At 48.0% G+C, this 17,983-nt stretch overlaps 1 protein-coding gene across 1 annotated transcript in view; it reads right to left on the bottom strand.

The window, feature by feature from the left end:
- Positions 1-17,983, bottom strand: part of LOC147732882 (protein mono-ADP-ribosyltransferase PARP14-like) — a 1,251,483-nt gene that overhangs the window by 479,475 nt on the left and 754,025 nt on the right. Inside the window, exon 13 of the mRNA XM_086957427.1 lies at positions 15,425-15,601. Coding sequence (XP_086813553.1) covers positions 15,425-15,601 — 177 coding nt within the window. The remainder of the gene's footprint in view (positions 1-15,424; positions 15,602-17,983) is intronic.

The raw sequence follows: 17,983 nt of genomic DNA, 5'->3' as shown, positions 1-17,983 counted from the left end.
ATATGTTTACTTGGGTTGTCCCTCCCTCTTCTTTATACAAAGACTGATAATATTCCTGAAATATCCTAAGAATATCCTCGTTCTCCGTATAGTTCTGATTTTTAACATTCTCCTGCCTGGTGCGCAGCGCCAGCATTTCCCCTACTTGTTCACCAGTCTCATAAAATGTACTGTATTGTGACTGATATGTTTCTGCCGATTTCTGAGTGAGCCAGCTGCTTATTTAAGCTTTTAGGGAAACCATTAACAGTTGTGTGCCAGTAGCTTCTTGTTCCTGAGCTAACAAAGCTATATGATCTTCCTCTACCCGTGCGAGCTCAGCTGGCAATCGTTCATTTTCCAGATGATTCTCCTTTTTATTTTGTGCAACAAAGCTGATTTTTTCCCTGAGGGCGGCTTTAAAAGTATCCCATTGCAGCGGGCCATGTATCTATTGATATCAAAAAATTCTTGAGCCCATATCCTGATATATTCTATATAAAGTTTGTTAACCAGGAGTTTCTTATCAAATGTCCATTTGTTATAACTCTTATTGAGGGTCTCTACCTCAATATCTAGGACTAACGGATTATGATCCGAGATTACTTTCGGTATCTTTCTAACCCCGGCCTTATTCATAAGTGATATAGGTGCAAAGAAATAATTGAGTCTCATGTATTTCTTATGGGGGAAAGAGTAATAAGCAAATACTAGATCATTAATGTGATGCGGCGTCTTCCCTTACCGAGCTTGGGCCGCATCTCTTCGGACAATCGCCCCTCCCGGAAGCCGACCCCGAGGCGTCCCTGGATACATCCTTAACAACCAGAACCCCACCCCTCTGTCCTCTTTTCCAGGAACCAATCGGGAATGTCCTCTCACCGGAAGCACCCCACCATGACCCCGGAAGTCCCTCCTCAAATCCGGATGCTGGAAAAGCCGGAAGCAGAGACCAGACCGTGGTCGGAGCAGCGATTTCGTGGCAGGAGACTCAGACCGGAGCAGTGGCAGAAAAGGCGACAGAAGAAGAAGACGTGTGGAGCGAGGACTGGTGGAGTCCGCAGGAGGTGGCTGGGGAGCGGCCGCAACTCACTGGAGAGTTGCGGCGGAGCGTGTGAGTACCCGAGTACAGCCCCGGTAGCACACTAGGTGCATTGTATATAATCTCTCTTTAGTATCACCCTGCCTCGCGCTATCACTGTAATTACTTGCATAGCACTTATTCACCGTGTACAGCACTTGTAAATATAGCGTCGCCCCTCACGAACCCCTCACAGGACACCCTTTCTCTCTGTACTCCCGCCCTTCCTTATCTGGACCCGACCCTACCTCCCTCCCTCACGTTAATTTCTAAACCCCTCACCATAACCCTGGTGTTGGTTACGGTTCGCGCTCAGTAAAGTCCGATCGGACTAACGGCTCCTCTGTTTTCTTCTTTCCTCCCGATAACCTCCGAGGACCACGCCAGATCCGGACCTCCTCGAAGAACCAAGACCCCAGTGTGACCCCGGACCAGACCGAGACGTCGTCCAGTGGAGCCGTACCTTTGTTTCCTCTGCCTTTCCTTACACTACTGAGTGCATCCTTTGAAATAAAATACAGACATTGCCCACTATATCCGGCCTCCTCACCTGTTATTCCTGCCCGCTGTCACCCCACGTCCACAATTAACTTTTTTGTTCCCCCAGACGTCCACCAGGCCATGACTGTCAACCAGAGAAGATAAAGCCCTATATACTCTAGGCTTACGCCCCACATATTTTGTACTGCTGCCTAGATTAACAGAAATATTAAGGTCACCACAGATGATTAAAGGACCTGCCCAGGTAGCTAATTCTATCTCTAGGTACTCTAAAATCTCAGGGTCGTCTTGGTTTGAACCATAGATTGCACAGATGGTGATCCCCGCCTCTAGCTCAGCCACTGCCCCAGTGCATCAGCAGCCATCTGTTTTGCTCCCCCGCTAATAGTTTTTCCAAATTCGCTACCCCCCGAATGCTTGAGGTCTGGGATGTGCAGACCACCATATTATACCCTCTCATATACATCATACTCCTTTTTCCCCATGGAACATGGGTTTCTTGTATACATAAAACGTCTATTTGTTCTAGCAAACTCAGCCAACACTGTTCTTTTATTCCAGTTATTCAATCCCCCAACATTTATTGTACAGATTTTTTATGTGCCCATCCTTTCCTTGATATCTTGCATCATCCATAACTACCTGCATTGTCTTGTTTTGCCTTACTCTTTTAGAGCATTTTCTTTCTCTGTAAACCTTATATTCAACTCTGGGTATGTAGAGTTTAACTTGTTTTTTACCCCCCCCTTTGCGGCACCACCAACCTCCCAGCTGGCCCGCCTCCCCCCTCCAGCTTGGAGCCAACCCCCCTCCTCGCTTCCCTGCTTCACCCCTCACCCTCCTCCACCCTGGTGAAGAGGTCAGACCTTTGTCTATGCTTGAGATAAGCGCAGCACGGCCGACCAAGACTGCGAAAACAAACCCATGTGTCCTATAATGTAACCTGTGGCAATTGTTTCAAACATATGTAGCGCTGCCTAATTTACAATGTAATCCCCGAGCCCCCTTTTGTTTTTCATACTTCTCGATCAACTACAGTTCACTATATCATCCGTCTAAACTAGTTTGAAAAAGCTTTATCATGAGCCTGTTCGTTTTGATCTGTCCAGACTATCAGAAACTCTTTCGCCTTGATTTCCGAGGCACAACATGGTGTCTGACCGTCCCAGTAAATTTTCAGTTGTGCTGGATTGATATTGATTAAATATGCTTGTATGTTTTTATCCTGGAAGGGCTTGATCATTTTCCTTAACCTCCACCCCCTCTCCACTGCGGTATGACAAAAGTCAGGGCGCACGAAAAAGGACACCCCTCTACTTGATCTTTTTGACTCGGGCCTAGCCTTTTCTGCTATTGCCTGGCGAAGCCGAACGTTTCCGAGATATACGAGGATCGCACGGGGCCTTGAATCTTCTTTCAGTGGATACCTTGGCTTAAATGGGGTACGGTGAGCCCACTGAACCTCAAGAGACCAGTTCCAATCAGACAGTTCCGGAAATGCAGTTTTAAATGTCTTGATAATGTAAGCCCTGGTGTCCGACCCCTCACTTCTTTCCTGGACCCCCAATACGCAAAGATTATTTTTCCTCTGCCGGTTCTCGTGGTCCTCCAGGTTCCATTGAATGTCCTTCAATTGAGCGTAATGTTCATCCGTCTTTGCTTGAGCACTTGTCAGGTCTGACTCTGCCGTAACCACTCTGGCCTCCAGTTCAGACATACGCTCCCCAATGATGTTACATGATTTGGCAAGCTTCCCGACGACCTCTTGCATCTTTTGCATAGCGGACTGCGCTTTCTGGCTGTCCTGGCGTGTCTCCTCTCTATGCATCAATATTGCCTGATATATGGCATCTAATGAAGGGGGACTTGATTAAATACTGTGTTGATCTCACCTAAAGGGGAGCCTGCCAATTGAGTTGATAAAGTATAGTCCCATTTGAGGTCTTTGCTTCCCAGCTTTGGTGTGTTCGATTTCCGCCTTCGTTTCTGAGCTGTACGCGCTTGAGACCCTCCGCTGTCTTCCAAATCTGTTTCAATGCTACTAAAATCAGAGGAGGAGGAGCCCTGACCGTCCTCGGACCATCCTGCCCCTTCGGAAACCGAGAAGAAGCAATTGCTGGAGTCTTTATCGGGTTCTCCTTTGTTCATTCTTTCCCCCTCCTCTTCGCAACGCATCTGATAAACGGAGGTAAATACCTCCGGCTGGCTGCTTTTGCTTTTAGTTTTGCTCCCCTGCTTCTCTGTGATGATATCTGACTGAGTGGATTCTGCGTGCACTGACACGAATTAGGGTGCCATTTGAACCTGCCCTTCTATCAAATTCACATCCCCGCTGTGTGATAGCTTATCAATGGTTGGGGGCCCTGCAACATCCCACTCCAATTGAGCAGAGTCTGCTCGACTGTTCAGCTGTGCGAGAGATATGTCTGACTCCGTTAGCCTACCTTCAACAATCTCCCGCGCTGAAGTCTCTACAGTCAACGGTCGCTCCCATTGCTACAGACTCTTCAGCTGCAGGCAAGAATCCATTCCTGTTTTCGCCTTACCTTTCATTTTAGTTGATTGCCTGCCCGGTGACAGTTTGCTGACACCTCCGCCGCCCGACTGGGGCTCTCGGGACCTCTGAAGCATGTCAATCACTGTTGGGCCTGCGGAACGCGGTTTGCCCGTAGCCCCGCCTCTCCCTCGCTTCTCGGAGGGCGCCTCAGCTTGCTGGAGCTGCAGCAGCGTCTGAGTCCGACGCCCGCGCACGGAAGCCGGCTCCGTGGGATTCAGCTTCTCCATTTCTGCTATGGGACCACCCCTTGTCTGCCAAACTCCTCTGGCTCCTCCCGCTTTAGGAATAGCTCTTGTGCCTGGATTCTTGGGGCCCATCGTGGTAAGAGCCTGAGTCCGCCAACACCAGTCCACTCGCAGTAGGTATTGACTTACCAACCGTAGCGCCAGCAGTCCGAGCCTTAATTGATTCGCCCAAATGCAACAATGACAGGATCGGGAGCAAAGCCTGGGGGCATCTCATTCGATAATCCACGTTATAGGCGCCTGCTTCAATAATATACCACAAGTCGTTCACATCGAACCTGCAGCCCTTCGGTCTGTGCTGCTACCGGCCTCCTAAGCGGCCGCCATCTTGCTAGCAGTAAGGCTTTATCAGAGGACAGTGTTAAGCATTTGTTGTACATACTCAATCAGCAAATGATATCACAAACTCAAAGACTGAACTACAGACAAATTGGTTTTGTGTAAAAATATTCTTTTAGTTATTTTATTTCCCAGAACCAAGCAAGCCTGGCACAGGTAAGTGATTAATACTTTGCAGTAATAGTACAGTTTGTAAAAAGTTTGAATTGCAGTTGTATATATACTTTGGTTTCATTACAGTAGAACTACTATTAATGATGTACATATACTGTGCATTGGCTTTTCAGTAGAATGTCAAGTAGATTACTTTACATATTACTTTTCATACAAAGTACAGTATTGCAAATGCTACTTACCAGTATGCATCTGTTCTTGGCATGTAGGGCTGCTGACATTCATATCTGTGCATAGATCGCCGCCTAGTGTTGGGTCCGGATGATTGCACATTGTTGTCCTGGAAGAGTCTTCGAAGTATCACGAGATAGGTGGCTCCTCCCCTGGACTACAGTGCGCATGGGCATCGCCTCCATCCCCAGATTGTTTTTAGCCATTGTGGCCGAGATGGAGTGAACTATGTGAGTGATGACCATGCTATGAGCATATACCTGAATTCTGCAGCTGCTACAGGCGCCGGGGAGGAGGGCGGGCGATATGAATGTCAGCAGCCCTACATGCCAAGAACAGATGCATACTGGTAAGTAGCATTTGCAGTTCGAGGCATGTGGGCTGCTGAATTCATATCTGTGCATAGAATACATAGCAGTCCCCCTCTTATTGGCGGCCGCCCGTGCCAGCTGCAGCAGTTTGGAAAAGTGTCTTGAGAACAGCCTGACCCACAGCTGCCTGCTGTTTAGAGTGCACGTCTACACAGTAATGTTTAGTAAAAGTATGTGTGGTAGACCATGTGGCTGCTCTACATATATCTTCTAAGGGAATGTTCCCAAGGAAAGCCATAGAGGCCCCCAACTTTCTGGTGGAGTGGGCTCTCGGTGGAATTGTAAGAGTGCGTTTAGCCTTAGCGTAACAGATCTGTATACATTTCACAATCCACCTAGCAATACCAGCCTTGGAAATAGCGTTACCCTTGTGGTGTGATGCAAAGGCAACGAAAAGCTGCTTAGTCTTTCTGAAATCCTTGGTCCTGTCAATGTAATACATTAGGGCCCTTTTAACATCAAGGGTGTGGAGCATCCGCTCCGCCAGCGACTCAGGATTTTGAAAGAACACCGGCAACTCGATTGTTTGGTTCATGTGGAATTGAGACACAACCTTGGGGAGAAATTTAGGGTTAGTGCGGAGCACCACCCTGTTAGCATGGACTTGGAAAAAAGGCTCTTGGATGGTGAGGGCCTGCAACTCGCTAACCCTCCGTAGCGACGTAATTGCTACTAAGAAAGCCACTTTCCAAGTCAGAAACTGAAGCTCACAAGAGTGCAGTGGCTCGAAAGGAGGACCCATCAGCCTTGTAAGAACCACATTGAGGTTCCATTCTGGGGCTGGTGGTGTCCGTGGTGGAATGACTCTTTTAAGTCCTTCCAGAAATGCCTTGATAGCAGGCACCTTGAAAAGTGAAAGGTGTTGCCTATTCTGGAGGTATGCGGCCATTGCAGACAGGTGAATGCGGATGGAAGTATACGCCAGACTGCATTGGTACAAATGGAACAGGTAACAAATGATGTTCTGAATGGAAGCATCCAGCGGGTCAATGTCGTGGTTCGCACAATAAATGACAAACCGCTTCCATTTAGCCGCATAACATGCTCTAGTAGTGGGCTTTCTTGCCTCCCGAATGATGTGCATGCAATCCGGGGGAAGATTTAGGTAGCCAAACTCTAGGACTTCAGGAGCCAGATCACCAGGTTGAGCTGTTGCGGATCTGGGTGCTGAATGTCGCCATGGCTCTGCGTCTTGCGGCCCGACGTAGCTTGAGAGTCTTCTTCGACCGGAACTTAGAGCAGGCCATGCACCTGGCCTCGTCGTGGTCCGGCGATAAGCATCTGTTGCACACTGGGTGCACGTCGAGGTGAGAATACTTTGAGGCGCACACTGGGCACCTTTTAAATGGAGTTCGTTCCATGTTGAAGTAGTCTGGAGCGTCGTGTAGGCCCGTCCGCGCCGACAGCACGCGGAAGGGCAGCAAGTGTTCGGAGCCGATGAATAAACCAACCCGAACGATGAACAATACCGACGCGAGACCTAAGGACCTTTTGGTCTCACTTAAGGAAAGTTAACAACTATCGATTCCGACAGAGGGAACAGAAACACATCCGAACCCAATGGCGGAAAAAAACAATCTGGGGATGGAGGCGATGCCCATGCGCACTGTAGTCCAGGGGAGGAGCCACCTATCTCGTGATACTTCGAAGACTCTACCAGGACAACAATGTGCAATCATCCGGACCCAACACTAGGCGGCGATCTATGCACAGATATGAATTCAGCAGCCCACATGCCTCGAACACCTGGATACTGAAGTGGGATATTTCCTGTAAACAGGTAAGTAAAAGCGTTTTGGTTATTTTGTTACAGTTTGAGACTTTTATAGATTTTCCAACTCCACACTTAGAACCTTTTCACAGAAAAACAGTCAATGTTATCCGATGGAGGAAAATAGGGTTATCAGTTCAAAGGTAAGTATTTGGTTGTGGGAATTGGTATTCTGGGAGTAGACTCAGGGGTCCCCCAGGGTCAAGGATGCACTCTTCTTGCACCCTCAGCGGCACTAGGGCGGCCGGGTGTAGAGTGCTGAGGCCCAATGTAATCCAATCGGGAATAGGGGGCCTCCGGTTAGGGTTTGCTTACGAGCAGGCCACAAGGTTGTGGGAGCAAAGCTCCTGGACTTAAGCTCGGGGCAAATGGTGGGGTCCAAGCCAGCACAAAAGGTGCATTCTCAGCGGCACTGGGGCAGCCGGGTGCAGAGTGAGGTTTTTGGCATCCGGCACCCTGTAGCTTTTAATGGGGTTTCTCTGGTTTGCAAACATACTGCAGGCTCGGGACGAAGGTCTTCTGGGAGCGACCACCATGTGGAAAGGTAAGTTGGGATGATGGGGGTTGGTTAGACACTGTCAGCGGGGCCACCCAAGGCTGTGGGGCGTCGGGTGCAGGGGTGTGTTTTAGGGTCGGATCTTCTTACTAGCTCTGGGTCGCGGTTAGGGGAATCTTCTGGATTACGCCTGCAGGTGTCGGCTGGAGGTAGGTCAGGGATCTCTGGATCTCGGGTCAGGATTGCCGGGTAGACCTCCTCGGGTGTTGGGCCACTCGAACTCGGGTCGGGGGCATCAGGGGCTGAGTGGTGCAGAATCACGGATTTTGCTGGAGCTGGAGTCTTTTGGATGAACATGAAAAATACTTTGTCTCCTGTGAACTCCGGTGTTCACAGGAGACAAAGTATTTTCTTTGGAAGGCAGGCCGGTCCTTGGGGTTCCTGAGGTCGTTGGCTGCAGGACACACCAGAGTTTTGCTTCTGCACGTTCGAGGTGGGGACAGTAGGGCTGGGTTGAAGACAGTGGGCGTTATCCTCTTTTTAGCTTGGGCACAGCTGTTCAGTCCTTCTTTGCTCATAGTCGGTTCTTGTCTGAGGAGACAAGGTTCGGGGTGCTCGCTAAATACTAGATTTAGGGACATTTTAGGTAGGTAAAGATTTGGACCAGAGAGTGCCAACGTGTTTTTGTTTTCAATGCAGTTTTAGGGAAAGAACATAGGCCCTGGGTACCTGATTAGCAGGAGCCCAGGGCACACCCAGTCACAGTACATTAGCAGTTCAGCAAAATGTGGTGGCAACCATGCAGACAGAGGGCACTTTCTCACTAACAGAAAGCAAAATCCAACCCCCACACTGCTCTGTCAGACCAGGCCCCCGGACACTGTTGGACTGCCCTATACGCCAGTCTGCCCTAATTGTAACACAGTACCCGTCTACAAGCAGTGGCTAGTTTGTGGATGATGCAGATGTCCGAATTACTGTCCCGAGGACGGCTTGGCCAACCACTGCCTATTGTCGGCTAAAATATAGCCATACAATATTATTTAATATAGGTGTGTGGGGTTGACCCAGAAGCAAATTTACATTTGACAGCTAATGGAATATTGCCCTGCCTTTTTACATGTAGTGTGTGCACTGGGGCTAACAGTTAGAGATCTTTTCGCTTTATTGGATGCAATTCACAATCCATCTGATGATGTCAGCTTTTGAGATGGCTGAGTAATGTAGGGTTTAGCAAAGGCTATGAACAGCATGTCAGCTTTGTGAAAGGGCTTTGTTCTGTCAGTGTAATCCATGACATCCTGTTTAACATCTAGGGTGTGTGCTATTGAGCCTGATTGAGAGAAAAAGATCTATGGTTTGATTGAGGTGAAAAGGGGAAACCGCTCTGGGAAGGATTTTTGGGCTAGTCCTGAGCACCACCCTGGCTTTACAAACACGATAGAAGAGTTCTTGTAGTGTGAGGGCTTGCAGGTCACTAATGCCCCTAAGATATGTTATGCCCAGCACCTGTCTGGTTGGTCCTCCGCCTTGGGCCTCTGTGACGTTTGGAGGGTGTGGAACCCTCGGAAAAAACAATACACCCACACTTCGGCGACCCATCACACCCATTCCCATATAGACCTGCTCCTGATGCCCGCGGCGCATTGTCAATTGATGTCCGTGGCTGCTATATTGCCCAGAGGGATCTCGGATCACTCCCCCGTCTCCCTTCATATCGGGACCTCCCCTGTTGGCCCACGTGCGGTTTGGCGGTTGAAGGCCTGGTTCCTGCAGGACTCCGCGCTTGTGGAATCACTCGGGCAGGAGCTGTGGCATTATTTCTCGACCAATACGGGATCGGTTCCCTCACCGGGGGACGTTGTGGGAGACGGGCAAGGCCGTGGTTCGGGGTGCGGCCAGAGGCCTGGTCCACGCAAAACGTGTGGAGAAGTCAGCCCAGTTCATGCAATTGGAGGCCTGGGCAGCTCAGTTAGAGGGAGCCTAATTGTCCGATGACAACATTGACACCTCACGGCAGCTTACACTGGTTCGCGAAGAGATTCGTCGGATCTCACAGGAGTCCGCTAAAATGCTTTGGCGCTCTTCGGTGGCCCGTATCTATGGCTGGGGCGATAAAAATGGCAAGTTACTGCACAACCTAGTGTCCTATCCCAAAGTCAAAAGCATTATTCCAGAGATTCGGACGGAAACTGGGATCCACCATGTGACGTCCACTGCCATTGCGCAGACTTTCGCTGCCTACTACGCGACCCTCTATGCTGCCCCCCCTCCTTGTACTTCCCTGGCAGACTTGTTGGCCGAGACCGGTACCCGGCTGCCCTGCCTTCCCCAAACTGTCTCCGAGACTCTGGACCACCCCTTTACCCTGGAGGAGATACAAGGGGCAATTTCACTGTTGCATTCTGGCAAAATGCCTGGGCCTGATGGCCACCCACAGGAGTATTACACGACCTACGATGACAAATTGGTTCCCCATTTGACGGAGCTGTTTAAATACGTAGTGGAAGAAGGGTCCTTCCCACCCGAAACTGATGTGGCCACTATTGTGGTCCTCCCAAAGACGCAGCCGCCCTCCCTTGATTGCGCGGACTACCACTCGATCTCTCTGATTAATACAGAGGTAAAGATGTTTGCCACTACGATAGCCCAACGGCCCCGTCCATTCCTGCAGGACTTGGTCCATCCCGACCAGTGCGGGTTCATGCCCGCCAGGGGTACCCGGCATTGCATACACCGTCTTCACCTGCCTCTGGCCCACCGTCATCACTTGACCCCATACCTGGTGCTGCTTTTCATTGATTTTGAAAAAGCATTCGATAGGGTGGACTGTACCTACCTCGAGGATGTGCTGGAGAGGATGGGTTTCGGCCCTCCTTTCCGACGCCTTATCAGGGTCCTTTACTGTAACCCTAGGGCTCGTGTCCTCATTAACGGTGAGCTATCTGAGCCGTTCCCCATCCGGAGGGGCACCCGCCAGGGATGCCCCCTCTCACCGCTTCTATTCGTGTTGGCGATGGAACCCCTGGCGGTGCTCATCTGCCAAGACCCCTTCATCCGTGGATGGACCTGGGATTGGAATCACATTGACAAGATAGCCTTATATGCGGACGACGTCCTGCTTTTTCTGGCAGACCCAGAAAGCTCCGGTCCCAGAGGCCTGGAGGCCCTTTCTGCCTTTGAACAGGTCTCTGGCCTTCGACTCAACCCGGCGAAATCCACCCTAGTTCCTTTGCATTCCTCCCGGGCGTACTTTGATTGGCAAACAAATATTCCCCTCCGCAGACAATCCTTCAAGTACCTAGGTGTATGGGTCACCCTCTTACCGGAGCTTGAATAGGCCCTGAATGTTGCCCCCTTGGTCACTAGAGTGAAGGTAGACCTCAAGAAATGGCAAACCCTCCCCCTCAACCCCCTGGGCAGGAGTGCTCTCTTTAAAATGATGATCCTCCCCCGATTCCTATACATCCTACAAAATATCACCATTCACCTCCTGGGTAGCTGGTTCCGGGAATTAGATGGCATTTTCACCCGGTTTCTATGGGGAGGAGGGAGGCCGCAAATGTCCCTTGCACACTGTCGTATTCCCCCCTTTGACGGGGGCATGGGGGTGACTTATCTCCACCTCTATCATCTGGACACGAGGCTCATTGTGATCCACGACTGGTTTGCGAGCGCCTAGTCCGACCCGGCATACCGGGTGGAACTTAGGGAGCTGGACTTTACGCGGATCCATGCATTCCTGTATGGCAGCCCGATACCGCAGGCTCTACCCCCTGTCACCAGGACGTTCCTCATGGCCTGGCGTACAGCCCTCCGCCATGTACAATGGGACCGGAAACTCACTAGACAGACTCCTCTGTGGAGTGGAGACTGGCTGAGAGAAGTCTCATCACTACGGGATTTCCGTCGCTGGGATTTCACCGGGTTCTCGCAACTCGGAGACATGTGGGTGGGGGACCACATTAGATCTTTCGCAGACCTGCAACAACTTCACACCCTCCTCCCCTCCCAATTTTACAAATATTTACATAGACATGCCCTCCACACACACATTCCACCCCCCACTTCTTTCCCGGAATTCAACCCCCTGAAGGCTCAGGTGATGATGGGGAACCTGGGTAGGGGGGGTGTCGCGAATCTACCAATCCCTGGTGAACAACAGCCCTGCGTCCTTGGATCGGCTTCGGGCCTGATGGGAGGGGTGGCTGGGTCCCCTCGAAGAGGCGAATTGGAAGGACGCCCTTATGGCCCCCAAAACTTTGACAACATCCTCCAAGTTACGCCTCGTCCAACTTTACTACCTCTATACGGCATATCTCACTCCGGCACGCCTCTTCAGCACCCGCATGCGATCCTCCCCGGCCTGCGCGCGCTGCAATCATGCTTTTCGGGGTGTTTGATGGCCTTGACGGATCCAGGGCGGATAAGCGCTTCCTGGGGACGGCAGTGGCGGTGGCGAAAAAAGATATACCAGCGCTCTGGTCCCAGGCCAAGTCGCCTACTGTGCAGAAATGGAGGAGAGGGGTGGATTGTGCGGGGCCCAGGAGGAACCCCTCTTTGAGGCCCGGGGATGTTCCGAACTTTTCGGCAAGGTGTGAGGTAAATGGTTCAATTTACTACCTGTTTGAGGGGCCCAACCAAGTCTTGTACATGCATAGTTGTATGCAAATGTCGCATTCACCCCTTCTGTGTCTTATGTGTTTTTGTCGGCTTTCCCTGAATGTGCTTCATCTTAATAATGTGCTTGATCTGCTACCAATGATTTTTTTCTGTTACCAATAAAACCAATAAAGTTGATTATCAAAAAAGATATGTTATGCCCACCAGAATAGCTACCTTCAAGGAAAGGTAATGGAGGGAACAAGAGTGTAAAGGCTCAAAAGGGGATCCTCTAGTTTAATGAGGACTATACTGAGTTTCCAGACTGGTGCGAGGGGAACTATGGGAGAGATGATTATTTTGAGGCCTTCCACAATGGCTTTAATTACTGATATGTGAAAAAAGGAGTCACAACAGAGCTTCTGCCTCATAAATATTAATGAGTTTTTTCTAAGAGGTACTGATTTGTGGAATATAGGAGGCATTAGGAGGTCTGCCAAATATTATCTTACGCCTCTACCGGCTAAAATCCATCTCCAGCATGAACGGGGATCTTACATCTCTCATCATCAGCCTTCACCAACTCCCAATACTGAATAGAAATTGCCTTCCTCATTGCTTTTGGATCTTGTAACCTATCCTCAAATTCTCATTTCTCTCTGCTGACCAATCTATGCCCAGACCCCCAAGAAGTCAATTGCAAATATTTATAACATGACAGTGTGCCCTTCATTTCTACCCTTAACGCCTCCCACAAAATTATCTCAGAGCCTTCTCACAGCTGCCCCCAGCAATAAATAACTGCTGCTATCAATGTGGTACTCAACTTATCTGGGGCAAACTCCAAATAATATTCTATTCCAAGGATTTTCTTAAAACGATACCAAACCTACAAGAAAGCCTGCACCACCTTTAGCCAAACCTTTTTAAAATACTTCAGATCCCTAAACATATACAGGAAGCCATTGTGCCCAATCCAATTCAACAGCCCTACATAGGTTCTACCTCTACAAAGTCGACTGGGTTCACCAGGAGCATTCTGCACTTTCTACATTTGAAGGAGAGTTAATAGAGGAAGACATTTGGCAGTGCAACACAAGCCCTATCCAGCTTTCTTCTTTCTTACAACTGAGTCTAGGACTTTTGGAGACCCAAATAAAGTTCCCTAACTTCCCTTGAATCTTATCTAAACCAGACTGAAGTGGAATGTTCTCAAACAGATAGAATAATTTAGGGAGGAATGTATTCTTAACTAAGTTTGTGCTGCAGTAAAATGACAAAAGGAGGTGGGATCAACTAGGTATTAATGCCTCAATTTCCTTTCTCAGCCTCCTAAGGTTATAAGCCGGAACATCTTCTAACTCGTACAAGACTGTGATGCCCAGATACCTGATCATTTTTTCATAGCGCCCCCCTGTGCTTGCTAGATTCTACACCATCACCTTGGTCTTCTCCTTATTTACAGAATAACCAGAAAAGAGACTAAATGCTTCATTTATAATCTCCATGAGTCTCACTGTTCTCCATGGGTCCCTTATATACAAAATAATATAATCTGCATGAAGACCCAACTTAAGCATGTGACTCTGAGATGCAAAAGGCACCATCTCCATGTCCGCCCTAAAGGCCTGTGCCAAATGCTCTATGTATAGATCGAAAAGTAACAGGGATAGCGGGCAACACTGACGTGCCCCCCTCGAGATGTTAACTTTACTTGTCAAGCTCCCATTAACCAGAATCAGAGCTAGCAGTGCCATGTAAAGACGCTTGACTACAGCTATACACCCTGAGGGGATCCAAAGATCTCTAGAACCTTCCACAAGTATGCCCAGCACACCCTATCGAATTCCTTGACTGCGTCTATAGTAACAATAGCCAATGGGCCTGAATTTGCCATTGCCAAATCAATTGTTGATATCATTTGATGTGTCAAATCATGCAGCTTCCTACCTGGCACAAAATCCTTCTGGTCTGGATGTACTACATTAACAGTGATCGAAGAGAGTCTCCTAACCAAGCTACCAGCAAAAACTTTTAAATAGAAATTTAGTGACGAGATAGGCCAATATATATCTGCTTTCTTGGGGGTTTGGTTTCAAACGTAAAGCTATCAAAGCATCATTCCAGGATGGAGGAATTTCTGAGCCACACACTAATAGAGCATTAAATAGATCCTTCCATATCGGGACTACTATTCTTTCATGACTTAAAATTCACTCAGAACAGCATCCGGGACTGCAGATTTCCCATTCAGTAATCTATCAATTTGAGATAAATTCCTCCTTCGTGTTCTCTTCCAAAATGTCTTGTCGATCAACACTAGACAAGCCTGCAAGTTGCATCTCCGCTAACCATTTCCTTACTTCTGATACCCTGAAAGTGCCCATCTCGAAGTACCACTTTCTTTTACACAACATTGAATATATCGGACTTTAAAGAAACATGCAAAATTTGCTGTAGGCACTGCCCCATGCTGCAACTGGTGTGGAGCGGAAAAGATTGAAGATATCCATACGTTTGTGTCTTGTTCCAGGCTGTGCATCTTTGGGATGGCGTGTGCATAGTGATCTTTGGGATTCTACTTGATCTTGCTGGCAAGGTGGGAGATCTGTGGTAATTGATTGAGGCCCACCCGCCTGCTTTTAGCAGCTGGGATAAATCGGTGGATAGAGTTTGTAAATTGGAGCTGTATTGTCAGAGAAGTGGGAAGATGGAAGGGCTTGAGACAGCTTAAACTATATGGAGAGAGTACAATTCCGATTTACACTGGTCCTGTGATTAAGCCTAATTAGCTGACATGAGGTGGTGTTTGGGCGTTTTCTCCCCCATTCTTACTCCTTTAAATTTGGCAGCGATTATGGCAGACAGGAATTGGACACCTATTGCTGCTGCTCATTGTGTCTGATGACAAATGAGAACAAAAATAAATACATACATATTAATAATGTAATCGTTTTTGTCACTCCTTGAGAATGGGCATTTTGCAATGTAACGTATCACTACCTTAATTGCATTCATTTTAGCAAATAAATATACAGTATCGATTTTAAGAAAAATAAATTAATAGGATCAATGATGTCTGGTGCAGTCATATAAATGCACATTTATATATGTATGTTGTGATAAAAATCACAAACCTGTTCCAAGCGCAGGAAAGGCCACAGAAGTCAGTTGCCGCTGCTCGCACTCCCGGAGTACATTATTCACTATTGTTTTGATCTGCTGTAGGTCAGTCTGTCCAACGACATGAACTATATTTTTGCACGCCAGGCTTCCATTCGTAGTAGTTATATACCCATTGTTTGGGAGAGCAGCTGGTGGAAAGGAGTATAAAGGTATATGAATAACTAACAAAAGTAGATCAATTCATGTAGATTCAAAAAGGTAATAACTGAATAAGTCTTAACTATCTGAGAAACAACCAAATTTAGTACACTTTGAGCATTCTGGAAGGCATCTGAAAAAAAGATGCACAGTGTTACCGGTCAAAAGGCTAGCCACTAAGTAAACCTCCTTTCCATTAAAAAGAAGCCAAAGCAAAGCACAAATGGAGAAAACAAATGTGAAACACTACCACCGCCTAGCACCCTGACCAAATGGAGGCTTATGGAGAATCTTAAACAACGTTAAGGGGTAAATATTTCTATTTAAAAAATTGTCCTGGGAGAAAAATATCAGAATATGAAGATAAAGATGAATAACACTGTGTAGAGTGAAAAACATTCTGTGAAAAAAGAGTGAGCCACGTTACAAAGAGAGTTAAAATTAAGCTAGAGATCAGGTGCCTGTATGCAAAATTCTGTGACAGCAGAGTCTTTTAGTGCCTTAGGTCAACAGTACAGTCATAGACCCCATTGAGCCACCCTCTTCCCCCCACCAACTCCTCTGCACCAAAGGACCCTTCTCTACAACTTCCTTTGAAATGGATTATGTGAGAACCATGGTCTGGTCTCCTTCTCAAGCGTCCATCAGTGTGCTCCCCTTGTTGTCTTGTAATATTTGCAGGTATTTCGGGCAGGTCACTTCCCGAAACTCTGCTGACATTATCCTAATGAACAGGGACGAAAGTTCTGGGTATGCGGCCGCCCTGTTCGCCATCAGTGGCATACGCTCCATTGCCAGCTAAACTCAGTCTCTGAAGCCACGATACATACTCTGGTATCTCCTCTGTGCCCCAAAGCGTGATGAGTACTTACCGGGCAGCATTCAGTGCTAGTGCCATTTGTCTGCCTCTAATCGACCGCAGACTAAAGGTCAAGGGATTGGATAGCCCTAAAATTGTGTGTGCAGAGAAGCAGGGTATAGTTGTGTTGAATGCTAAGTCGATGTCAGTCAGGACCTGATCCCAATATCTGGCAAGCTTGGGGCAGTGCCACAGGAGGTGAATGAGGGAGCCCATTTGACTACAGCACAGCCCGCATTTTTCAGTACGCCCCTTAGTCCAGCTGTGAATGCGTGTGGGTGTTAAGTACCAGTAGAAGGCAAATATTTAAGCTGCTTCAGTGCCAGACATATCATGCGTTGTGTGATATATCCTATAGTAAATGTCCTGCCATTCCCTGGTGAAGAGAGGTCGCCCCAGTTCAGCTTCCCAGCGTAGTTGGCCCTTGGTTTTGGGAGCAGAACCCCGTCAGAGAGGAGAGCATAAAGTTCGGAAATAAGACGTTTGCCTCCATCTTTACATACCAGCCATTTTTAAAAACAGGTGAGAGGACCCAGGCTCATATGCTGGAGAAGTCACCCAGTGCCTCAACTGCGTGTAGTGGAACAAGTCTGTCACCTGTAATGAGTAATCCTGTTGCAGCCCGTCAAACGTAATAACCCCCCCTTGGGTCGAATAGCGAGCCCACGTGCTTGCAGCCTTGCTCATGCCAGTGGTGGAAGACCTCAGAATTCATCCCCGGGGGGAAGTCAGGGTTGCCAATGATCGGCGAACATTGGCGAGGGGAACCTTGTGAGACCATGTTTGAGAGCAACTGCGTCCATATTTTCATGGTCATGGCCGTCACCAGAAAGGTATATAACCCCATAGAGCAACTGCGTCCATATTTTCATGGTCATGGCCGTCACCAGAAAGGTATATAACCCCAAGCCCTATGTTTGCGAGTAAACCACGCCCCTCTCCAAATGTTACATATAACAGAAATCCAACTGACAACAATCATGAAGGTTCAAGATACCCAAATTAGAAAAATCCCCAAACAAAATTACTCTAAAAGACCAGGTTGAACTTGATTATCGATGCAAGGTTTATATGAACATGTATCATTCAGACTTTTTTCATATACACAACTTTGCAGAGGTTGCTCCATGGTGATAAGGTGACATAGGGCTCAAGGATGTGCTTGTGAAGGAGTAGTGAAAAATGAACATAGGGTATATACAGGCTATACAATATTTACAATGTTATAAAGACGTGACCTGTCTAACAAATTACCTGAAACTTGATAATGAGGCCAACACTGTGGAATCGTGATTCAGTGACAAAATTATCCATAACTGGGCTCAGATTCAGATAGTACAGGTCGTATAAGCAAGAAAAAGTCGAAGTTTCCACCCCTTATAGACAAGGTTGTTCAGCCCTTTCTGCTGGGTCTTTCTCAAGACCAAAGAAGGGGCTACCTATAAGGGGTTTAGTCACTCAGCGAGAATGCCTGCAGAGAGTTTGGCATCAGTATTGAGCAGGGAAATGGGCT

This window comes from Lissotriton vulgaris, chromosome 2_1, assembly GCF_964263255.1.
Source record: "Lissotriton vulgaris chromosome 2_1, aLisVul1.2, whole genome shotgun sequence".
Taxonomy (NCBI): domain Eukaryota; kingdom Metazoa; phylum Chordata; class Amphibia; order Caudata; family Salamandridae; genus Lissotriton; species Lissotriton vulgaris.
Note: the sequence above shows the minus strand (reverse complement) of the source record. Positions and strands in the feature narration are given on the sequence as shown.